The 24355-nt window shown below is 56.8% G+C and overlaps 1 protein-coding gene and 1 long non-coding RNA gene across 2 annotated transcripts; one reads left to right on the forward strand and one right to left on the reverse strand.

Moving 5' to 3' along the window:
- Positions 1–24355, forward strand: MELTF (melanotransferrin). The gene is made up of 16 exons (XM_027585041.2): positions 1–126; positions 1928–2082; positions 3247–3346; positions 5537–5719; positions 7751–7907; positions 8757–8824; positions 12640–12827; positions 13586–13766; positions 14491–14642; positions 17209–17305; positions 18209–18403; positions 19376–19532; positions 19630–19697; positions 21238–21425; positions 23011–23209; positions 23697–24355. Exons 1-16 carry the CDS (start codon positions 78–80, stop codon positions 23771–23773), a joined length of 2214 nt encoding a protein of 737 aa, XP_027440842.1. The 5' UTR covers positions 1–77; the 3' UTR covers positions 23774–24355.
- Positions 9259–22821, reverse strand: LOC113916180. The gene is made up of 3 exons (XR_003517862.1): positions 22720–22821; positions 10138–10202; positions 9259–9354 (listed from the first exon to the last, which is right to left on the reverse strand). It is a non-coding gene; the product is annotated as an uncharacterized LOC113916180 (long non-coding RNA).

A 24355-nucleotide genomic window follows, 5' to 3' on the forward strand; every position in this document is an offset into this window, starting at 1 on the left:
AGGAAGGAAGGGGGAGGCCCTGGCTGCTGCTGACCCAGGCGGACCCAGCCCGGCCCCCGCTAGCTCTAGACAGCGCCATGCGGGGCCCGAGCGTGGCTCTGTGGCTCTTCCTCGCTCTGCGCACAGGTGAGGCCCGGCCGCCCGGCCTCGGGAGCAGGAGCTGGGGCGGGCGGCCTGCGGTTGTCTTAGCCCCCGACCAGGGTCCCAGGCTGCTGGGAAGTGTGTCCTGAATCCGTATCTCCCCGGAAAGGGGGGAGGCCTGGAAAGGCGCCAAGCGCGGCTGGATGCGACGGAGGGAACACTGACCCCAGCTGACTGGGACGTCTGGAGGCCTTCTTGGAGGAAACGGCATTGAGCTGGGCCTTGGAAAAGCTGGCCTTCTGACCGGCCAAGGAGAGGAGCAGTCGGAGGCGTGGAGGGCAGAGCCTTAGAGGGGCAGGAAGAGAGCTGGGAGGGTGAACGCTCTTGATAGGCGCGGAAGCTCCAGGAGGGTTTGGGAGCCAGAGCGCCCCTGCTTCTCCCGAGCCCCCGCGGGAGAAGATTCTAAGGGACTGGAAGGGAGGGGCGCGAGATGGAGATGCGACCGGGAGCCAGCCCCAGGGCGCCCTGCAAAGGAGGAGGAAGGGGTGCTGCCCTGTCTCCCCGTGTCTTCACCGCCGCTCCCAAGGGAGCCGGGTCCCAGCGCACTGAGGGGTGAGGCGGGGCCCGGGGGAGCTGCGGGCAGGGTCCCGCAGACAAGGGTGGCCTCGCCGCTCTGACCTCACTAATACACCGGACCCGCCACCCCGGCCCCAGCTCTGCACTTGCTGGGCCTACCAAGGTGCAGGCCTGGGGCTCTGGAGAGGGGGCGACAGTTTCATATTCCAGGGTGCTGCCGGGAGTTGGGTGGCAAAAGGAAGGCTGTGGAGGAACCTGCGGTCTTGACCCTTGGCGTGGGGATGGGAAGGACAGGCTGCCACAGGAGGATGCCCTGGTCGCTGGGGGCTGGGAACTGGACCCAAAGCTGGGCCGCAGGAGTGGGGGATGGAGGAACTTCGGGTCTGCAAAGGCATCAACCACAAGGAAATCTGGCACCACCTCTGCTGGGCCCCCAGGCTGGGAGCTCTCCAGGACTCTGACCTGGTCAGGTGCCGGGACCCAGAAGGGTCCCCACCAGGAGGAGGTGCCTAAGCAAAAGGCCACCGAGGCCCCGTGCATCCTGGCTCTTTACATAGGTTTACTTCAGCACAGAAGGTGGATTTTCTCATCTGTGCTCTCAGATGACAAAGCAAGCTCAGAGAGGTCAAATAAGTTGCCTGAAGTCACCAGCTCCTTCTCCAAGAGCAGAAACTTGAACTCAACCTGCTGATTCCTGAGCTTCCCCTTGGCAAGCGTGGGTGGGTTTGCAGTGGGCGTAATCACAGACACTCCAAGGGGGTGCAAGGCTCCTCAAGGGCAGCCACGACCACTTCCCAGTTCATGAGGAGGGCTCAGGGACCCTGAGTGAGAGAACCTATCACCCTCTGGCTGGAGGACACAGAGGCCCAAACAGGGGCAGGAACAGGCCTAGTCCCGGAACCAGACGGGACTCCCCAGCCAGCGCTCTTTCCACCTGGCAGGCTGCTCTCCAGGCCAGTGAGCAAGGTTGGGGCTAGCTGAGCGCTACCCTAGGAGATGCCCCCCGCAACCTTGGCCTCTGTAAAGTGCCAGGCTCTGAGCTGCCCCATCTGCCCCAAGTACAGGGATATGCATGGTCCCACACACAGCTTTGCCAGTGAGCCCAGCCCCTTTCCAGTCTGTGACCCCTCTCTTTGCCTCAGTCCCTCCCAGTGGGCGGGCAGGGCTGTGGCACAGGACTGACTGTGCATGTTGTTGGGGGTCACACAACCCTGGGGGGGGTGGGGGCTGGGAGGCTAGGGGCGCTGGGCCTCACTGTCCCCGCCCCCAGCGCTCAGCAGGATGGAGGTGCGGTGGTGCACCACCTCAGACCCGGAGCAGCAGAAATGCAGTGACATGAGCAGAGCCTTCCAGGAAGCCGGTATCCAGCCGTCCGTCCTGTGTATCCAGGGCACCTCCACTGACCACTGCATCCAGCTCATCGCGGTGAGTCCCCCCCCCGCCCCCCCGCCCTCACTCTGCCACTGCTGCCTGCCAGACAGGAGGGCTCTGACTCAGGAGGGGCTGCACAACAGTGTCATTCACAGAGAAAGGCGCTGACTTTCCCTGCCAGGGCCAGGCCGAGGCTCTCCTGAGTTTCCCAGGCAACAGGGGCCAGCTTGCTTCCTGCCAGGGCCCAGGCCAGGGAGGCCGCAGGGAGGGCCCCAGCTCAGATGGGCCCCAGTGGGGAAAGGCGTCGAAGAGGCAGAGTTTCCTTCTCCAGGGCCCCTGCTAGAGTAGGGACGCGCTCCACCCCACCCAAGGGAGCCCGGACAGCAGAGCCCTCCGTGGTGGTTTTCCAGAATGCAGCTTGTGCAGTTTCTCAGGAAGGAGGAAAAGGGGCGGGCCGGCCTGGGTGGGCAACTGCGGACAGCAGGGCTGCTCAACTCGCCCTGATGCTCCCCAGAGCTAGGACTTCAGTGGCAAGACAGTGTGTGGACGGAAGCACCAGGGGACCTGGGTTTGCATCTCAGCTTGGCCCTTGATTTCTCCCCAGACCTAAGCCAAGTCCCACATGGGCTGCGGGCTTAGGTCAGGCTCCACGGCGAGGAAAGCAATTATATTGAACTAGAATTTTATCATGCACCTCAGGACACTGTGCTCGAAAATAAAATTGGCACCATAGGCCATTTGTGTTTGAAAATAAAAAGGGAAAAAATGAAGAGGGCATTTATGGGACTCAGTCTGCCTCCTAGGAAACCTGAGAAACAGGTTAACAGTGGAGTCAGGGCCCTGAGAAATAGGGAAATGAGGGAGATTCCCTTTTTACTACGTCCCTTTTTGTACGGTGTGATTTTTTTTTTTTTTTTTTTTTTTACTATGGAAAGCCATTAGAAGCCCTAGAAAATCATTTTTAGATAACATAATTAGAAAAACAAGGCAAGCCCTTGGCCTAGGAGAGCAGTCACCTAGGACCTGGTAAAGCGTAAGCCCTCTAGGCCCTGGTGGTGCAAGGCCGAGCCAGGGCAGGGTTCCAGGGCCAGACAAAGAGGACCAGTATGGACCTCCGTGGCTTTTCAAGGGGCCCTAGGCAGGCTAATGGATGCCCCTGAGCTCCTGGCTGAATGGGTCGAAGTGGCCGGGCTGCGCCGACCCACATGTTCCCAGCAGGCCCGGGAGGCTGATGCCATCACCCTGGATGGAGGAGCCATTTATGAGGCGGGGAAGGAGCACGGCCTGAAGCCCGTGGTGGGCGAAGTGTATGATCAAGGTCAGAGGGCTGAGTGGGTTGTAGGGCGGGAGAACAAGAGGATGTCACTCTGCGGCGCGTCCTCGCTGGGCCTGGCCCAACCCTACAGCCCTCAAGTTGGTCAGGAGCCCTGTCCCCAGAACAGTCCTGGGGTCCAGGCCAGACAAACCTACAGAGATGCCCGCGCCTAAGTCTCTCTTGACAGCCCCCTCAGAGCAGGGGTGCCAGAGACACAGAGGGCTGACCGGAGTCTGTTCTTCCTTGTGGAGAACCCATCACCCCTGTAACTTGCCCACAAGCTCTTACTGAGGGGCTGCCCCATGTCTGCCATAGAGTTGGGCATAAGGTCAGTGGCCCTCTGTCCGAAGCAGCATGGAGGAGGAATAGGGCCGGGCCAGAGGGGTTGACTAGGACCTGCAGAGCCCAACAAAGCCAGAACACATCCCAGTTCTACCCCTTCCTGTGATCCTCTGTGACCTTGAACAACCTTCCTTCCCTGACTGTAGAATGGGGAGAGTGAGCCCCGTCCTGTCACACAGATTAGAGGAGTCAGCAAAAATGTGAGTCCCTTTGCCCCAGTCCCTGCACCACACACCAGCCGGCCCTTGGGAGCTCCCCCTCCACCTCTGCTTGTCCAGAGGGCTAGCCCCCGTCACAGCCCAGCTCAGCTGTCACCCCCAAGAGCTCCCCCGACCCCTCCCGCCCCTGAAAGGGCTTCTCTCTCCTGCTTTCCTGGAGCTCTGACTCACGCTGTCAAGATCCTGTCCCCTTCTGTCTTGCCGTCTGTCCTCACCACAGTGAGTCCCTTGAGGGGGGCCTGGTCCTCATCCCTGGAAAGCCCCAGGGACCTGGTACCCAGCACAGGGCCTCACTCGGCTTCTTGGTGAACTGATGACCGTCCGATGACGCAGGACAGAGCCTAACCCTGCAACCCAGCCGGCCTTCCCACGCCAAGGCCAGAAACTGCCCCACCTCACTGGCCCTCTTGAATTCAGCACACTGATTGAGCACCTGCTGCATGCCGGTCATGAGCACAGAGTCATAAGCAAAAGAGAGCCAGTTTCTGCCCTCGGAGAGCAGGAGTCAGAGAGTGAACAAATAAACACGAAGAAATGTAGCTACCAATGTGGTAGGTGCCGTGGAGGAAGGAAAGGCCGCAGGAAGAAAAGAAGGAATGTGGGGGGACGTAGAAATAGAGCAGACTGGAAGGCTTCTCTGAGGTGACCTCTAAGCTGAACCCTGACAAGCATCCCAGGTGGGACGGAATTTGGGATGTTTAAGGAACCAGAAAGAAAGGGCACGGTGGGTAAATCAGAGGGTGGGACCAGGCCAGGCTGCTTAGGTTGGCAGGGGCTAGCTCAGCTGTGCAAGAAATGACACTGGCTTTGTTTTCTAGAACTCAACGTCATTCTGACCGTGGGCATCCCACCACTACAGGGCAGTCGGGGGTGAGGGGGTGAATGTGGGGGTGGGTAGGGGGTTGTGATACCCTCTCATCATCAGACCCCATAGATGAGTCATCCCTGTCTTGTCTTAATGGCCCCCGTGGGCCACATTTGGCCCAGGGGAATCTTTTGCAAGGCTGCCCACCCACATACATCCCATTCATGTTTTTGAGTGATTTGGGACATTGCTAGTTTCATATATTCTCTCTCTCTCTCTCTCCTCCCCTCCCTCTCTCTCCCCCTCCCCCTCTCCTCCCTCCATCCCTCCTTCCTACCTTCTCAGCACCTAATCTGGGTGAAGATCCTGCTTGCTGCACCCACTCCCCCCACCACTCTTCTCCCCGTAACCACGAAACCATCCCCTCAATCCCTCTACGTTCCCCCAGAGGGCCTGGATTTTGGAGAACACAAGACTTGCAGGCTATTTCTGCTTTCAGTGTAGCTGCAGAGCCCCCCTGACATGCACAAATGTAGATTCAGCTAAGTGTCAGCTGACGTGGGAAGGAGAAGGGAGAAATGAGCCTCTCAGGATGATACCTACTATGTGAGACTGGAGGAGGCCGGCGTCTCCTGCTAAGACGTGTGCGTTGTACCCACTTGCTCTCGGCAACTAGGAAACCCGTGCACACATGTATACGTGTGCCTGCGTGCCCAGGTGCCCGTGCGCACACACCTCCCCGTCTCCCACGGCCTTCCCAGGCAGGGTTCTGCCTCTCTCATGGCTTCTCCCCTGCCACCCTCACTCCTCTCCTGTCGCTCCTCCTAGAGGTCGGTACCTCCTATTATGCTGTCGCCGTGGTCAAGAGGGGCTCCCACGTGACCATCAACACCCTGAAAGGTGTGAAGTCCTGTCACACGGGCATCAACAGGACAGTGGGCTGGAACGTACCAGTGGGCTACCTGGTGGAGAGCGGCCGTCTGTCCGTGATGGGCTGTGACGTGCTCAAGGGTAAGGGCTTCGGGCCCGGCAGGGGCTTCTCCGGCAGGGGCGCTGGGCCTTCTTCCTTGCCACTGCCCTGACTTCCCCCGACGGGTAACCTCCCTCGGGCTCACCTTGAGCCTCCTATAATTAAAAAGCAGCACCATCGCGCCTCCTCCAGGGCCTCCCCGACCCCTGGATGGTGGTATCACCCCTTCCTCCTTAGTGCCGGCCGGCCTGGTGCTGCTACCATTTAAGTTCTGGTGGAGCGGCCCTCCTGGGGCACTTGACACATGACCCTCACTCACTCCTCCCGGTCCCCCAGGACATAGCCAAGCACAAGGCCCACCCACGGTTGGGAGGCGGTGATGCCCAGGGAGCGGCTCTCACCTGCTGTAGACCTATGCAGGTCCCTATTTCCAGAAACGTGTCCTCAGCTGGATGGCTGAGAAACTATTTTTTCAGGACCCCGAACAAGCTGCTGGCTTGCACCCAGAAAGCTCACAAGTGGGTGGAGACCTACGGCTCCCCGGTTGATTGATTTATAGTGAAAAGAGGGCTGTGCTGCAAATAGAATGTTCTCCCGTGGAAGGGAGTTGAGAGTGATCCGAAAGGGGTTGTTGAGAATAAAACACGCCGGGAGAGTGAGGTGAAGCCCTGCGCGCCTGGCTGGAGCCCCCAGCCCTCATTCTGGTGGCCAGGGCACAAATCCTGCTTCTCATGCTTTGGGCTTCTCTTCCTGGCCACCCCGCTCTGACAGTCTGTCCACCGTGATGCGGCCCCTGACCTACAACAGCCACATTCGTAAACTGCCCTCTGGGGATCACACACACAGCCCCAACAGTTTGTCAGTGAGTGTGCTGCCTCCCGGTGTGTCCCCCAGGAGACCGGTATTTCTGGGGCTGGGGGCTGGTGGGAGAGCCTGCGGGAGAGCACAGTGGTCTTTGAAAGCCTGGTCTTCACTGTCAGAGGGCTGTGCGTTTCAGCCCTGGCTCAGCATGTCTGCCTCCAAGTACGCGGCTCTGCCTCATTGAACTTTAGTTCCCCATCTGCAAAATAGGACGAGGAAGAGTACAAGGCTGTGGTGTTGGAAGGGCGGAGAGAGTTCACAGGACATCTCCACACAGTGCCTGACACAGGGTCTATCCTCAGTGCACAGGGCTGTTGTTACGAGCTCAACTTCCATACCTCTCCGGGGCACCTTGCTGTTGCGTGTGGACACGTGCACACGCATACATACAAACCTCTATGTGCACACACATGCACGCATACACATTCACACACCGCCCCCTACAACCACAGCTACCACGTAAACCAGCACGACCCCCAGGAGCTCGGAAGCAAGGTCGTCTCAGATGGTGGCCAGATAGGGGTGGTCTAACTGTTCGTCGGCACATTTATTAAATTTCTACTCCCCTGGGAGGATGCAAAAAGAAGACCAGGAAAGGCAGCCCACTCTGGAAGAGCTCGGTCTAGCTGGCTGATGCGCCAGCATCCTGCTCACCCTACGTGGCACTAAGGTGACCTTAGCACAGGATAAATATTTGCCAACAGGGTAGACGCTGGGCCACGGTGCTTGCAGGGGCCCCAGAACCATGCAGATCCTGACCACTTTACCAATAAGGCCTTCCTCCCCGTTCCCCCTGCCCTCCCCGTGTTTTGAAAAGTGTTGTCTACGAAATTATAGGCGTTACGTAATTTCTTTCCTTCCCCACTTTCATTGATTACATATAACTGATTCGAAGCGAAACCCACGATGAGAACAGTATGTATTTGATCGTTGTCCTATGCGGCCGTTTGGGGATAAATGTTTTCTTCCCTTGAGCCATTTTAAAATAACAACGTCACTCCCAACACCCCAGGCTGCTTTTGCAGCCCCAGTTTGGGAATCACTGACCTGGGCCAGTTCCCCCGTTTTGCTCAGACTGAAGCTTGGAGGGTCCAGCGCTTCCCTCGGGGGCGGGGGGGGGGCCGGCCCTACTGCAGCCTGAGGTGGGTGAGCCCTGCCTGGGGGACTGGTGTGTGGCTGACTGACCGCCCTCTCCCTCCTCCTTCCTGCAGCTGTCAGCGACTATTTTGGGGGCAGCTGCGTCCCCGGGGCAGGAGAGACGGGCTACTCGGAGTCCCTCTGTCGCCTGTGCAGGGGCGACGCTGCTGGGGAGGGCGTGTGTGACAAGAGCCCCCTGGAGAGATACTACGACTACAGCGGGGCCTTCCGGTGAGAGGGCGGGGTGGGGGTAGCGGAGTCAGGGGGACCTTGCGGCCACAGCATGGGTGGGAAACTGCAGGGCCCGGAGAGGGCCTAGGGGAGTGGCGTGTTGGCTGCATCTCGTCAAAGTGCCCTTTATATAGTTCAGGTACCAGGTTAATTTAAAAACGTCCAACTGGAATATGCCAGACTGGGTTTGCTCACAAAGTCAACATGTTTAGTGTATTTAGAGAGATGAGGGCTTAGAGAGAAGAAAATGGCAAAAACAGCCGGGTGGGACCCGGGTAAATACAGTTTGGGGCACAGACAGGAAACAGTCCTCAGTCCTCCAAACCGGACACTTTGGCCCACCCCACTCTTGTGGTGTTCCCCCAGTCCAGGCCTTGCTTCTCTGCTGCCTGGGGGGACCCAGGCAGCCCTTTGCCCAGTAGGCCCTGGCCTGCCGCCCTCACGGGGCAGTGACCTATAAAAGATCCGTGGAAGCCCTGGTCCCTTCCACTCAGGGGTGTTTGGTGTGACATGAGAAAGTCTTGTCTGATCCCCTGCTTCGGGGCAGACGCATCCTCAAAACACCCTGAGCATTGCCCTGCGAGCACCTGCTCCCTTAGGCCCCCAGCTCGGCTGTACAGGACTTGGACTGACCAGAAAGGGTCTCTCGCCATGAGAGCTTTCTCATCCCCACTGGACAGGTGACAGAGCCCAGGAGGGCTGCACAACTTGGCGAAGCCGCACAGGAAACAAGCCAGGGAGCTGGACCCTGGGACGGCCCCACCAGGACGGACCCCTACAATCCAGAACAGACCTCCAGAGGGCAGAGGAGCTCGGCCCCGCCCAGGCTTACTGGTTTCTCCCCCGCAGGTGCCTGGCGGAAGGGGCAGGGGATGTGGCCTTCGTGAAGCACAGCACCGTGCTGGAGAACACGGACGGTGAGTGGGAGCAGCCGGCCCCCAGGAGCAGGCTCTCGGGCCCTGTAACTGTGCCTGAAAGGATGGGTCTTCTGACAGGAGTTCAAACTGCTCTGTGGGGCGAGGGGGGCTGGGGGACACATCTGCCCTACTCTGGCTTGTGTCTGGCATTGGCTTCCACTTCAAGATTGGGTTCTGATTGTGCAGAACATTTGCAAGTCTCTGCATGAACGCTCATCTACCCCTCCTTCTCCTGTTCTCTGGAGAAGCCGTTCCTGATCCCTGAAGGAGGTCTTAGTAAATTGGGTTAGTGTTATGTGTAGATCCATTATATCATTGTCATTTACCTTTATTTTTATTTTGCAATAACTGAGCTTCAGAAAAGTTGCAAGAATAATTCAAAGAACTCCCCCCTTTTTTTTTCCAAAGATTTATGTATTTATTTTGAAGAGAGAGTTGAGGGGAGGGGCAGAGAGAATCCCAAGCAGACTCCCTGCTGAGCCTGGAGCTCAACCCAAGGCTCTGCCGTCTCTCGACCCTGAGATCATGACCTGAACGGAAATCAAGAGTCAGATGCTTAACCGACTGAGCCACCCAGGCGCCCCGCCCCCATTTATTTTTTTAACCCAGATTCCGACTTTTAGCATTTGCCACATTGGATTCATTATTCTTTCTATATTTGTACATATTCTTTCTTTGAGCGCACATTTGCCTGCATCACACCCTTTAATATTTTAGTGTGTATCTCCTAAAAACAAGGAGATGTGGACCTAGCCACAGTACAGTTAACAAATTCAGGAATTGTAACACTGACACAATACTATTATCTAATCTACAGCACATATTCCAGATTCACTAATTGTCCCAATTCTATCCTTTGTAGCAATTTTTGCCAGGCTCAGGACCTAATCTGTGATCACACCTGGTATTTAGTTGTTAGGTCTCTTTAGTTTCCCCTAACTTCTGAGCAGTTTCTCAATCTTTCCTTGTTTTTGTGGCATTGGCATGTTTGAAGAGTCAGGCCAGTTATTTTATAGAACATCCCCTAATTTGGATTTGCGTAAGGATCGTTTATTTCTTTAAACTGAGGTATAATTTACATGCAGCAAAATGCACTCTTTTTGAAGTACAGTTCCGTGAGTTTTGCCAAAAACACAGTTGTATAACCACCGCCATCACAATCAAGACAGTGATGTGACTGACCTTTCACCCCACAAGTTCCTTGATGCCCCCTTTGGGCATTCACCAATCACTTTGTAGTTTTGCCTGTTCAATAATGTCTGATCATTGTCTTTTTTTTTATCATAATCTTTTTTTTTTATCATAACCTTTACCTTTAAAAGCAGAAGGTCCATCATGTGGTCTGACATTCAAGAAAGGCAAACAATATGAACCAGATCTGAAAAAGAGAAAAGAAAATGATTTGAAAAAGGAGGAAACACATAGGATTATCTCCAGAGCAAGATGATCTTACAAAAATGGGCAGCCGGCACTTGGGCCTCAAGATCAAGCAGAGGAAAACATTAAAGGTGGAGAAAGAATAGGGATGTATTGGGTTAAAATTGGCTGTTTTATTTATTTTAAGAGAGGGAGAGGAGGGGGAGAGGCAGAAGGAGAGGGAGAGAAAGAATCTCAAGCAGACTCCCCCTGAGCGCAGAGCCCAACACAGGGCTCGATCCCATACCCCTGAGATCATGACCTGAGCTGAAATCAGGAGTTGGATGCTTAACCAACTGAGCCACCCAGGTGCCCCTAAAATTGGCTCTTTTAAAATGTTGATGGTAGGGATGCCTGGGTGGCTTAGTTGGTTAAGCGTCCAACTCTTGATTTCAGCTCAGGTCATGATCCCAGAGACCCGGGATTGAGTCCCGCATGGGGCTCCTTCCTCAGCCGGGAGCCTGCTTCTCCCTCTGCTCCTCCCCCTGCTTCTGTTCTCTCTCTCTTTCTTTCCCTCTCTGACAAAAAAATAAAAATCTTTTTTAAAAAATTAATTAATTAAATAGAATAAAATGTTGATGGTACTCTAAGGAAGTCTAAGGACGTAATTTTTTAAAGACGATCTTCATGCAAAAGTTTGGTAAGAGCAATAACGGGAATTGACATTAAGTGTCTAAAGTAGTGAGGAGGCTCCAATTGAAATACCTAAATGGTGCATTTGTGTCACAGGGAAGGCCAGCTGATCCCCCAGAGCTCTACACAAGGGCTTTGCAGTAGCTGAAAAGTGGAGAGCTGGGGAGGAAGGTGAGAGTATGGCACAGGGTGATTATTGAGAGTGCTATAAACGATCATGCAGTCATTAAACGTGACCTTTGTGGAGGTTTCCAAACTATGACTCTCAGTTTTGGGGTTTTGTTTTGAAATAGCTTTGGAGTGAAGAGTTTTCATGACCCCACAAATTATTTTTACCCCTCCTATTTCCTAGCAGAGGCTTATCCTCCTCATTTGAAAATTTTAAAAGTCATAAAAATATTGTTATATAAGACCATCTGTTGAGTTACAATTTTAAAATTTGTCTTCTTAATATTCCTATCTGGTGTCAGTATTCACGCTTTCAAATAAATCTGGCTTTCTATTATAAATGAGTTTTATGGAAAATTTCCAAAAGGGTGGGGGAAAATACTTTAAAATGACAAGTGAAAAAAAAAAGTATGATGTGAGTGGCTCCTGGCTGGCTCAGTCGGTGGAGCGTGCGACTCTTGACCTTGGGGACATGAGTTCAAGCCCCACATTGTGTGTAGAGATTACTTAAATAAAGAATTTTTTTTTAAAAAAGTAGTGGGACATCTGCGTAGCTCAGTCAGTTGAGTGTCTGACTCGTGATTTTGGCTCAGATATGATCTCATGGGTCGTGAGATAGAGCCCTGTATTGGGCTCCATGCTCAGCGGGAGTCTGCTTGGGATTCTTTCTCTCTCCCTTTGCCCTTCCCCCTTCTCTCTCTCTCTCTCTCTCTCTCTCTCTCAAGTAAATAAATACATCTTTAAAAAAAAGTAGTAGGATGGGGCGCCTGGGTGGCTCAGTCGTTGGGCGTCTGCCTTCAGCTCAGGTCATGATCCCAGGGTCCTGGGATCGAGCCCCACATCTGGCTCCCAGCTCCACGGGAAGCCTGCTTCTCCCTCTCCCACTCCCCCTGCCTGTGTTCCCTCTCTCACTGTGTCTCTCTCTCTGTCAAATAAATAAAATCTTAAATAAAAAAAAAAGTAGTAGGATACAAGATTGCCTATCAGGTATGTCCTTAACTGTGTTAGAAATGCTTAGAAAATAGAAAAAACGACTTAGAGGAAATATCCCAAAACATGAATAGAGTCATACTGGATTAATGTGTGGGCAAAGCTTTGGAGAGCTACCCTTTCCTCTCGGGTTACTGTTCTTGGTCCATTCTGTCCGGCTGTGTTCCCACTGTGGCCCCTGCCCACTGCTCAGAGGCAAATTGAGTGCCCAAGGGCAGCAGGGACCCCCTGGTACATTTCTGTCTCCCTGAGCTCCCCTGATTCTTTTAGTCTTCTTAACATTAATGAACAGTCCTGTTTATATGTGCTGTATTATTGTCAGATACCTCCAAGCCAAGTGCTTTATAGAAACTGGTGAGAGGTCGGAAATGCAAGTCAATAATTTGACAGTCTCTTGAGACACCTGGTCTTGTGGAATGCAGTCCCCAAGCTCCTTGTCATTCCCAGCTCTGGGTCTTCACCTCCTGGAAGAGTTTCTTTTCACCATAAGTCTGTGGCCTTCTCCACCCTAGCCTCTGCCCAGCTCCCTTTCCTGGGCCTTCCTGAGGCCCTTCCCATACCCTTCCCAGGACAGAAGTTGGCTCACCACAGGCTTCCCATCTTCCCAGGGAAAACTCTTCCCTCCTGGGGCCAGGCGCTGCTGTCCCAGGACTTTGAGTTGCTATGCCGGGATGGCAGCCGGGCTGATGTCACCGAATGGAGGCGATGCCACCTGGCCCGCGTGCCCGCTCACGCCGTGGTGGTCCGGGCCGACACTGATGGGGGCCTCATGTTCCGGCTGCTCAATGAAGGCCAGGTGAGTTCAGGGCAGCACCCCCCCGACCCCACCCCTGTACGGCTTCCCAGATGGTACCGAACCTTCCTGTCTCTCGCCAGGGTAGGGGCTCGGGCTAGAGCCATAATGGGGCTGAGCCAGCCAGGTCCAGAGGGGCAGGACTCAGAGACCCTCCCCTAGGCCAGACCACAGCTGGGGAGGTCTCTGTGGTGTCCAACCTCGGTGTGAAGGAGGGGCCAACTGTGTGAGCTAGCAGCCAGAGAGGGGAGACCCAGGCCTCAGGAAGCGAGGAGGGCCAGCCAGAGAGGCAGACCAGGGACACAGGCACCCCTCAGAGAAAGCTGCTTGTGTCTGTGGCTCTTACAAGTAAAACCAGAGTATATGAGCAAATAAACAGAATGACAAAGCCAACAAACGTCAAAGTACACCATTAATTAAATGTGAATAATGTCGTGCTGACATCACTATTCACAAGAACAACACATTTCTGACTGGGCAGCCTGGCTCTGGCTAGGTTTGCCCCATCCGTGCCACCACGGCCAGCCCCATCCCGCATCCTGGGTCCCATTCCACACCTGGGCCGTGAGTGTGACAAGGCGGAGTGCCCTGGGGGAGCACGGAGGACGGAGGGAGGCGGTGCCTCTCCTGGTCCTCAGAGTGGGCACCTGGCCAGGGGGCGCAGGAAGAAGGAGCTGCTGGCTGGCCCGGGAGGAAGGGATGTGCTGCCCTCCCTGCCGGCAGCACCTCACCAGCCCCCACTCCCATCCCTTGACACACAGCGTCTCTTCAGCCATGAGAGCAGCAGCTTCCAGATGTTCAGCTCTGAGGCCTACGGCCAAAAGAACCTGCTCTTCAAAGACTCCACCTCCGAGCTGGTGCCCATCGCCACACAGACCTACGAGGCCTGGCTGGGCCGCGAGTACCTGCACGCCATGAAGGGTCTCCTCTGTGATGCCAACCGTAAGTCCACCTGTCTCTCGTCCCACGGGCTCTGGCCCAGCCTGAGCACAGGCATGGCAGTGCTTTCTGGGGAGGCAGCTGGGAAAGGACACTCACCCAAGGAGCTGTGCCCCTTGGCCTCCATGAGAACCAGTGACTTCTACCTTCCTGCCTCTGGGGATGTAGGGAGGAAGCTGTTCCAGAGTTGCGTGGCCTGCTGTACCCTGGATGCCCCATCTGCTCCAAGGGGTGGGACCCAGACCATCAGGGTCTGTCTTGGGAAGAGTCTCCTTGCCCCTCCACACAGAAGTCATCAAGTCCCCCCGCATGCTCTCTCCTCAGTGCCTCCTCCTCCCCACCCCACAGCCAAGGCCCTGGCGCAGGCATCGCCTGTTGGCTGGACCATTGCAGTAGTCTACAGATGGGCTTCCTGCTTCCTGCCCCCTACAGCCAGGGAGATGGTCTGCCACCCAGTTAGACACACGACAGCCATGATCTGCCTCAAGCCACCTCACAGCCCCGTGAAAGAGGCATAGTTATCCCCTTTCTGTAAGAGGAAACAGGATGAGAGGGTTAAATAACTTACTCCTCATAGCTAATGAGGGAAAGAGCCAGAATTTCCCTTGGGTCTGACTCCAGGCTCTTCCTACTGAGGTACTACCATGACCCCAGCCCACAGGCCATGCTCGGGGCCAGCCCCTGAGCAGGTGAGTGTGGTGGTGACCACAAGCTCACACACACACAGGGCTACCTCACTACCTACGCTGGTGTGTGCTGTCCACTCCGGAGATCCAGAAGTGTGGAGACATGGCTGTGGCCTTCAGCCGGCAGAGGCTCAAGCCAGAGATCCAGTGCGTGTCGGCCGAGTCTCCCCAGCACTGCATGGAATGGATCCAGGTGGGGGCTGCGCCCGGGACACTCCTTACCAGCCCTTCCCCTGTGCCACCTGGTCTGAAGGAGACCACCTGGGGAGGCAGTCTCCTGTGACAACCTCACAGAGAAAAGGGAGGAGGAAGGACCGGCAGGGACTAGCCACCCTACCCCAGGGGACAAGGCTGGAGGTGGGGGGTGGGCTCTTTCCTTTCAGGGAACCCAGGAACCCTTCCTCGCTGAGTGGGTGAGCTGAGAGCAGAAGGAACATCAGGAGACCAGCCCAGCTGGGCACTGCTCGTCCTGTGGCCTCCAGTAGAGAGGCATGAAACAAAACAGTACTGACCCTCGCAAAGTACAATGTACCCTGACACTGTCCATTGGATTCCATCCTAGACTTTGTTTCTAAGCTTGTCATGGCCCGTTACGTTGCTTTGGCGTCCACTAAGCTGCTCCCCAGCTGCAGTTAAGGGCCCTGCCCCGCTTTGCCTCTCTGACTGGAGTCTGAGGCAGAGCTCGGAGGTGGCCCCGGGGCCCTGCAGGCAAGGGTGCTACCCTGGTCACCGGTGTCCCAGCGGCCTCTGGCTTCCTGGACTCCTCCCTCCTCTTTCGTTTTTGGTGTTTTTTTTTTTTTAAGATTTTATTTATTTATTTGACAGAGAGAGAGAGAGACACAGCGAGAGAGGGAACACAAGCAGGAGGAGTGGGAGAGGGAGAGGCAGGCTTCCCGCAGAGCAGGGAGCCCAACGAGGGGCTCGATCCCAGGATCCGAGCCAATCCCATGACCCGAGCCAAAGGCAGACACTTAACGACTGAGCCACCCAGGCACCCCTTTTGTTTTCTTTTTTTAAGACTTTACTTATTTATTTCTGAGAGAAAGAGAGAGCAAACGAGCAGGGGGAGGGGCAGAGGGAGAGAATCTCAAGCAGACTCTGTGCTAAACCCAACATGGGGCTCGAGCTCACCACCCTGAGATCATGACCTGAGCCGAAACCAAGAGTGGGACACTGAACAGACTGCACCACCCAGGCACCCCCTCCCTCCTCTTTTTTAAGAGCGAGTAGGTGGGGCCTCAGGTCAGAAGCCCTTATCGGGGCAATCCCCGAGTGCAGGCCAGACCACTGCCCCTCAGGAGTGTCCACACTGCCCCAGCCAGGCAACCACACTGACTTAAAGGCCCAGAGGAGGAGAGTGGGCAGGAATAACAGGAGGCCAGGATCACGACGGAGGACAGCCTCGCAAGCACATGCCGCCGTGTGCCGCACGCGGTGCTAAGACTTCCCGAGGACCCTTCACTTAATCTTCACAGCAGCGCTCTGCGGTGGCGTGATCACTGTCAGGAAACTGAAGCTGGGAGAGGCTGGAGAAGCAACTGCCCACAGTCACCCAACTCAGGGTGGGGGAGCCCCTCGCCCCAGGGGCCCAAGGAGGCTGGCCCAACCCCGACCACGGGTAGTGCTGAGGGAGGGGGCACTCAGCTGGAATGGAGGAAGGGGAGACTGGAGGTAGAGGGCAGGCCGTCCTGTGTGGGGTGGCTGGGTCCACGGGCTGCAGAACAGGGAAAGATGCAGGAGGGAGCGTTCAGCTCCCTACAGGCAAGAGCCTTGTCTCTGTCTAAACTCAAACAGGGCCAAGGGGCTGCCCGGCAGGAGAGGAGCGGACTTGGGGGTTCCTCAAGAACCCCAGCAAAAGGCTCAGAGATGCTTAATTCTCAGGCTCCCGGGGGTGGTGTCCAGTGGAGTTCTGACCCCCATCTCCTTCCCAGCCACAGGGGCCCAGGGAACGGGGTGTCAGCTGGACTGGGTTCTGCCGTGCCCCGACAGTGGCTAGGAGGTCTGGGTGGGGGGGAAGAGAGGCCCCCCAGAGATGGAAGCTCCAGGCTCAAAAGTCAACATCCCTGCCTGTTATTCCAGCATCACAACTTCATGCCCCTGGGCCTGAACGGCGCGGGGCACCTTCCTGGGGGCAGCTGTCCCCTCTCTGCCCCCTCCCCACCCCCTTCCCCTGGGGTTTGTCACACGACTGTGTCTTGATTATTAGTGAACCCCTGCTCGGGTCCAAGGGGCACCTGTCCAGAGGCTTCAGAATGGACAAGATGGGGTGGAGCAGGGGAGACCTGGAACGCTTCAGGAGGGTGGAAAGAAGACGGCCCTGGGCCCCTCCTGCTGCCTCCTGGGGCAGAGCTTTAACCACGAAACTGCTGTCTTTTGAGGCCTAGCTCGTTCATACATTCGCACACACATTGAGCAAATACCTATTGCCCTTGTGTTGTGTGCCAGCCCATGGCCAGGTGCGGGGGATACAGCACGGTGGCCCAGGCCTCTGCGGGCCACAGTCCCCGGGGAGGGCAGGGATAGTGCATGGGTCTGCTCAGAACAGGGCCTGGCAACGGGAGCAGCAGACCCCCCGGATGGAGCATTCGTGCCAGCGGCTTTCTTGCCTCTGGTCCTCCAAACCCCTCTCTGGCCCACACATCTCACAGGGGTGTGCGGCAGGGGGCCCCCAGGGAAGAGAGCCCGAGAGACCCAACCCTGGCACCTCTGTCAGGTCCCGACCCCTCCCCTGCCCGGTCACCCTTTCTGTCCCCCTTCAGGCTGGGCAAATCGACGCCGTGACCCTGAAGGGCGAAGACATCTACGCGGCAGGAAAGGAATACGGCCTGGTCCCAGCAGCGGGGGAGCACTATGCCCGTGAGTGCGGGGGGCTGAAGCCCTGGCCTCTGCTAGGAGGCAGCTGATAGTTTCATCTTGGTATCAGTTTCCCCCCTGGGCCCTTTTCCAAAGCTCCCCATCACGGTCTCTCTACCGGGGCAGGTTGCTGTCTGTCACAGGCAAGTCCTCCTGCCTCAGGCCTCAGTTTTCCCGTTGAGTCATTAAAAGTCTGGCAGGCGTGGGCAAACTTTCTGTAAAAGGTCAGAGAGTAAACACTTTAGGCTTTGCAGACCACATATTCCATGTTAGTTTTGTTTTGTTTACAACCCTTTAAAAATATAAAAACCGTTTTATGCTTCTGAGCCAGGTCGTACAAAAAACAGGCTGAGTATTTGCCACCCTGTCAACGAGAGGGCCTCCTCTGCCCTGCCCGCCTACCCACAGTGGCTCATAGAAGGTGGCCCTGGGGACCCCCCTTCCAGTGGCCTGGGCTGGGACCTTGGTGCTCTGTCCTCCTAAGTGGTGACCTCAGGTCCTTCCACTTGGATGTGAAAAAATCTCTGGGCTTTTGAAAAATGCTTCTGCAGTCCTTAGCTGTGCCCCCACCTTTCTCCCAGGAAGCGAGAAAAGTACCACCTGGGTGTAAGGAAAGAAAAATCCCTTTGGGTGAGGAATGATAGGGGGTAGGTTGGGGGAGACAGAACTCTGAAAAGCGGAGACAGAATTCAGCCTTGGGGGGGACAAGCAGGGGTCCCACGGCTGGATGTGCAGCCGGGGCCCTGACACTAAGCGGGGAGAGGTGCTCGGGGTGGGACCACAGCTCTGAGGCAGGAGCCGCCTGAGGGAATGGGTTGAGGGCACAAGGGGACGTGCCCCGGGCCCTTGCCTGGCCAGGCCAGGCAAGCACAGATGAGGGGCCTCACTGGCGTCCCCTCCCCACAGCGGAGGACAATAGCAACTCCTACTTTGTGGTGGCCATCGTGAAGCGGAACAGCTCCTATGCCTTCACCCTGGACGAGCTTCGGGGCAAGCGCTCCTGCCACTCAGGGTTCCACAGCCCCGCGGGCTGGGACATCCCCGTGGGCGCCCTGGTGCAGAGGGGCTTCATCCGGCCCAAGGACTGCGACGTCCTCACAGGTACCACCCTCTGCGGGGACACAGACGTGCAAACTCTTTTGGGGGGGCCTGCTGGGTCTGAGGGTCTGGGAGCCCTCCCCCAGCAGGGTCCCACAGAGCAGCCCAGACAGATTTCCTCTTCCTCCTTGATGTGCCCCATTCTCTTGGGAAGGTTGGGAAATATTCTTAGCCATACTTGTAACAGTCTGTGGGGTGTCTGTCTGGTTGTTCTATGGAGGGTGCCAGGGTGCCCCTAACCCACTTACCCAGAGTGGACCTGGCTCCAGTGGGCATGAGGAGCAGGGGGTGTGCGTGGGCTGTGGGCCTGGCTGGATCACCATCCGGTCTTGGGGCTGTCCCCATATCCCAGCAGCCTCTGGGCATCCGGGGACCTTTATGGAAAGTGGCCAGCCATCTGTATAAGTGCTGAAGAAGACACGTTTACCAAGCGGCCACCATATGCCATACCCAGGGCCCTCCCCACGTGTTAAATCACACACAGTCATGATGAAAGGAAGGCAGTAGGAAGCTGGCAAGATCCTGGGCTGACTGTGCACACACCTCTGTCCTGTCTGGTACCTCAGGAAAAAACCACATTTCTTTCTAACCACCTCCACGAGCACACAGAGAGTGTTAGGGTCAGCTGCTCCCACTCCTACACAGCTGGGCAGTTGCCCTGACTGGAACAGAAGAGCTTATGAGGTAGTGAGCTCCCCATCCCTGACGGAGTCCAAGGGAAGGCTGGGTGACGACTTAACCAGAGGTTGTCCATGGGGTTCCTGTATCAGGACAGCCTCTGTACTCCCCTCATCCCTGCAATTCTCACAGGAGGAGATGTGCCTGAGCTGGGTGGGCAGTGGACAGATGGGTGGCCTTGAGCCGCACGGCCAGGCAGAGTGGGCAGACCTGTGGGGGGGCGGCCCTCCCCTCTTCCCCCTGCTGCTCTTCCCTCGCCGGCCCCTTGACTCAGCTCGCCCCACCCGCCCGCCCCAGCTGTGAGCGAGTTCTTCAGCGCTAGCTGCGTGCCCGTGAACAATGCCAAGAACTACCCACCCTCGCTGTGCACGCTCTGTGTGGGGGACGAGCGGGGCCGAAACAAGTGTGTGGGCAATAGCCAGGAGAGGTACTACGGCTACAGTGGCGCCTTCAGGTACTCCGGTGGCCCGGCGGGGTAGGGGGGGGGACTGGGGCTGGCACAGAGGCTGGGGCCCTCCTGCCAACACTGGCCTTGGCCTCCCGTGCGGCAGGTGCCTGGCTGAGAATGCAGGGGACGTCGCCTTTGTCAAGCACACAACTGTCTTCGAAAACACAAATGGTACGTGAGGGGGGCTGGGGCCAGAGCGGGGCCAGATTCTCTGGGAGCTCTTCCCCATCTCCAACATGGTCCAGGCACTGGGCATTGCTAGGACTGGGGCGAAGCAGCTGCTGGGAAAGACAGGGGTTAGAAGGCTCTGACCCTGGGGGACCCCCCGGGACTCCAGGGTCCTCTCAGTAAGAACAGACCTCAGGCCACAGGTCCAGGTGCATAGGACACATGACAGTCTTTACTGGTCTAGAAACCAAAATCTCCATTCCACCAAAATGGTAAAACTCCACCTCAGTCAATTGGGAGAGACTCCTTCTGGGGCATTTATGTAGCCCGGAGGTGCACGGTGGGAGTGGCAGGGTCATCAGTGCACGTGGGCATCTGGGCTTTGGTCCTGAGGGGGTCAATGCCTCATGCAGGGAAATCACTGTGCAGCTCCTAAGCCATGCGAGGCAGGGCACACCCCCATTCACATCACATGGGTGGCTTTTTCTCTACAGTCACCTTCCTGGGCCCTACCTGGGAAAAAGAGCCCCGAAACTCTATGCCCCAGGACCCCCTAAGCCCACACCTGTGTCCTTTCAGGGTGCAGGGCCCTTTAGCGTGCCTCACTTCCCTCCTTCCGTTTTGCCTCCAACACCTATTGTTTGTTCTTTCTCTATACCCTGCCTCTACCCAGGCTTTGAAACCCCAAATGCTGAAGGCACAGTCTTCTCCACTCAGAAATTCTTCCCAAAAACTCAGTGCAGAAAGGCATAATGTCTTCCAAAGGGGAGGAGGAATGAGCCCTGTCTGGCCCCAGCCCTCCGGGATAGGGCTAGGGGAGGGGCCGGTGCTGGAGGGGCCCTCTCAAGATTCACCCGCAGTAAGGCCCCCACCTCCCAGGGCTGCTCCTTTCCCTTTATTTTTATCTCTACTTGCGGCCCACCTGGAATCCCTTTTGGAAATGGGAAGAGGGTGGATACTAAGTGAATACCTGAAGACACAAAACTAATGTGATTCCCAAGAGCAGTGTTTCTCAGGAAGCCCTTGGGCCAACCCCCTGCTTCAGCCTCAGTGGGTTGCTGGTTTAAAACACAGATTCCTGGGCCCCCCCCCCCCCAGCTGTACCCTTGAAACTGCCTCTCACAGATCAACACATGATGTTGTTCTACCTTGTCCGGTTTGAAAACTTTAACCATTGGGGGAAGACGTCACCCACCACCTTCAGAAGCCCACCCCACCTCAGGCCCAAGACCTGGAACACATAGATGGGGCTCTTTGCCTGGGAGTGATTAAGAGTCTCAGTTTTTCCACCTGTGAAACGGGGGTGATCATACTCACTTGGTGTTACTGTCTTGAGGCTAGAGCAGGTGCTTGTAAAATGCCTGCTCCGTTCTAGGTGCTCCCTGCTCCCCACCCGTGGAGGCTCCGACCAGTGTTAGCAGAGCGATTGGGGAATGGAGTTGGGAAGCTGGCCAGTCGTGGCCACCTCACCCGGGGTCAACGATTTGGGGACCCAGGAGGAAAGCAGCCTCTCTTCCTCTGTCCCTCTGCTCCCTCCCCTTAGGCCATAATTCTGAGCCTTGGGCTGCTGAGCTAAGGTCAGAGGACTATGAGCTGCTGTGTCCCAATGGGGCCCGGGCCGAGGTGTCCCAGTTCGCAGCCTGCAATCTGGCACAGATGCCATCCCACGCCGTCATGGTCCGGCCGGACACCAACATCTTCACCGTGTATGGACTGCTGGACAAGGCCCAGGTGAGCCAGGGCAGGGGCTTCGTCACTGGGGGGTGGGCAACGAGGCGAGCCAGGGCCCTGGGTGCCTCAGTCTACCTGGAGCAAACGGAGGAAGGCTGGGGGAACGTTCTGAGATTTTCACTTAGACCATTCCTCCAACTATCCCTTCTGTGTCCTGCATTATTAATGTTTCCTTCTCAGCCGGACCGTTCTCACCAACACAGAAACCTGCTATTGTTTCTATCATCTTTAAAAAACAGATGAGCCCCCTCTTGATTCCATATCCAATTTTAGCCCTAATCCACCCCTCTTAGAGTAAAACTCCTTCAAATAGTCATCTCTACTCATGTCACCAATTCCTCTCCTTCTGGTCTCTCCACTCTAGACAGGCTCCCACCAGGGCCCTGAACAAGATCACAGTGGCCCGTGGTGCTCAGTCCAGTGGCCGTTTCTCAGCCCACGCGTCCCTGACCCTTTAGCAGCACTGGCCACAGCTCCCGCCTGCTGGAGGAGCTTCTCCCCTTGGCTCCCGGGTCCACACCTGCCTGGCTCTCCTCCTCATTTCTCCTGGCTTGTATCCACGGACTGCCCCAGGGCTCCATTCTAAACCCTCTTCACCTGCACCTACACGCCTACTGATCACCCAGCCGCATGTTATTAACAGCCATCTGTACGTTGACAGCTTCCGAACATCATCAGCCCTGCCTTCATCCCACCCTTCCATCTTGAACAACATTTCAACTAGGATTTCTTTTTTTTTTTAAGATTTTATTTATTTGAGAGAGAGAATGAGAGAGAAAGAGAGCATGAGATGGGGGAGAGTCAAAGGGAGAAGCAGACTCCCTGCTGAGCAGGGAGCCCGATGCGGGACTCGATCCCGGGACTCCAGGATCATGACCTGAGCCAAAGGCAGTCGCTTAACCAACTGAGCCGCCCAGGTGCCCTCAACTAGGATTTCTAACAGGCTCCTCGGCCCAAACAAGCCCGCAGCTGGCCTACCCTGCTTGCCTCAGACCACCCCCTACTGCTCTGAATGGCACCTGCAGACTTCCCATTTCCTCGGGAGTCATCTTGAACTCCTGTCTTTCTCTCGCGTTCTACAGCTAGCCCCTCTACAAATCCCATTGGCTGTACTTTCCATATACATCTAGAAGGAACCCAGACTGTCTGTCAACAGGGCCCTCGGTTCCCAACCACCTCCCCGCCCCCCACCTCCCCATCTCCCTTCCTCTCTCCCATCTCCCCTTCTCCCCTCAGAAGTGACATGGGGAAGAACCCTGTGGCAAGGCGGCATTTTCCTGGAGAGAAGGCTGACCTGTCCTCGGGTCCTCAGATCCTTGGATCCTTGGATCCTTGAGCATCTGTGAGCCCCCCAAAAGATTGGTGGCCACTTTGATCCTTCTTACTGTGGTAGCTGTCATCACAGGGTTTTTATTTACTTATTTATTTATTTATTTACTCCAAATCCCCTTTGATGACAGCTCGATGAGTTGTTGGGCTTATGATGTCAAGTCAGCCTGGGGGCCCTGGAATTCCTTGCTCTTTGGTTCGCTGTATAAAAGCCACGAATAGCAAGCCGCAGCTGAGTGGCGGTGGGTGCTTTCAGGACCTGTTTGGAGATGACTACAATAAGAATGGCTTCAAAATGTTCGACTCCTCCAACTATCATGGCCAAGACCTGCTTTTCAAGGATGCCACGATCAGGGCGGTGCCTGTCGGGGAGAAAACCACGTACCGGGCCTGGCTGGGCCCCGACTACCTGGCGGCTCTAGAAGGGATGCTGTCTCAGCAGTGCTCGGGCGCAGGTAGGGCCTGCTGGGCGGGCAGGTTCACCCCTCACAGAGGAAGAGCAGGGGTCCTGCCACGTCTCCCCCCTCCCCCCCCGGCATCCCTCCCAGCCTTGCACCCCCAATCCTCCAGCGAACTGAGGGATGCTCTGGGTGGTTACACACCGTCAGGGTGAGGTGGGGGGTGGGAGGGTGGTCCCAACGGGAAGGCTGCAGACCTGGCTGTGTAACCCAGACGGACCTGGATAAAGGATGCGAATGCTGCAAGTAACGGCCCCGAGAGGCTTGAGGCAGCTGCATACATAGACGTGGAGGCTCATTGTGAGAGGAGTGAATATGGAAAGAAACGCGGGGAAAGATGAATTGTAATGGGGCAGAAAGAGGGAGCCTGGGGGAGTCGAGTGCACAGGACGCGCCCCCCCCCGCAGGGCCGCGGCCTGAGCGCCAGGCCCGCCGGTGCAGGCGGCCGCTCGGGGGCCCTGACTGCCTGTGTCCGCTCCCTCAGCGGCCCCCCGGCTGTCCCCGCTGCTGCTGGCGCTCCTGCTGGGCCTCCCGGCCGGCCTCCTCCCGCCCGCCCTCTGAAGCTGCCCCGGGCAGGCGCGGCCCTCCCTGCCGGTGGAAACCTGCTCGGGAACCTCTCTAAATAGGCTCTTCCCCTCGGCGCGTGGGAGGGCAGAGGAGGTGTGAGAAACCCCGGAGCTCCTCAGAGCTGCGATTCTGACACCGAAGAGAAGTTGCTGCGACTGCTTCAAACCGGAATAAAGCTGAACGTGAAAGGAAAGGGCCCCCAGCTCGAGTCGAGTTGGACGTGAGCGGGGCTCCCGCCTGAAGCCTGCCTCTGCCTCCCCGGCACCAGCTGTCCCTCAGCTACCTGAGGCGGCCGCTGGCCGGCCTCCCAGTCACGCCCCCACCCACAGGCTGGCAGCCGCCCCCCCCCCCCCCCCCCCGCGGGGCCCCGGATTGGAAAAGGCCCGTTACCAAGGAAACAGGCCGAGCCCGGCTTCCCACACAGCCCTGTCTGCGGGAGCCGCGCCCGGCCCTGCCGCGCTACCCGGGGCGCCCGTCCCCTGCGCGGTCCCCCTAATGCGCAGCCCCGGCTCTAGCCTCCCTCTACCGGCCTCCCTCCTTAGGACGCGGGGTCTGTCCGGGGAGGCACCCACCAGA

Source organism: Zalophus californianus, chromosome 1 (genome assembly GCF_009762305.2).
Source record: "Zalophus californianus isolate mZalCal1 chromosome 1, mZalCal1.pri.v2, whole genome shotgun sequence".
Lineage (NCBI taxonomy): Eukaryota > Metazoa > Chordata > Mammalia > Carnivora > Otariidae > Zalophus > Zalophus californianus.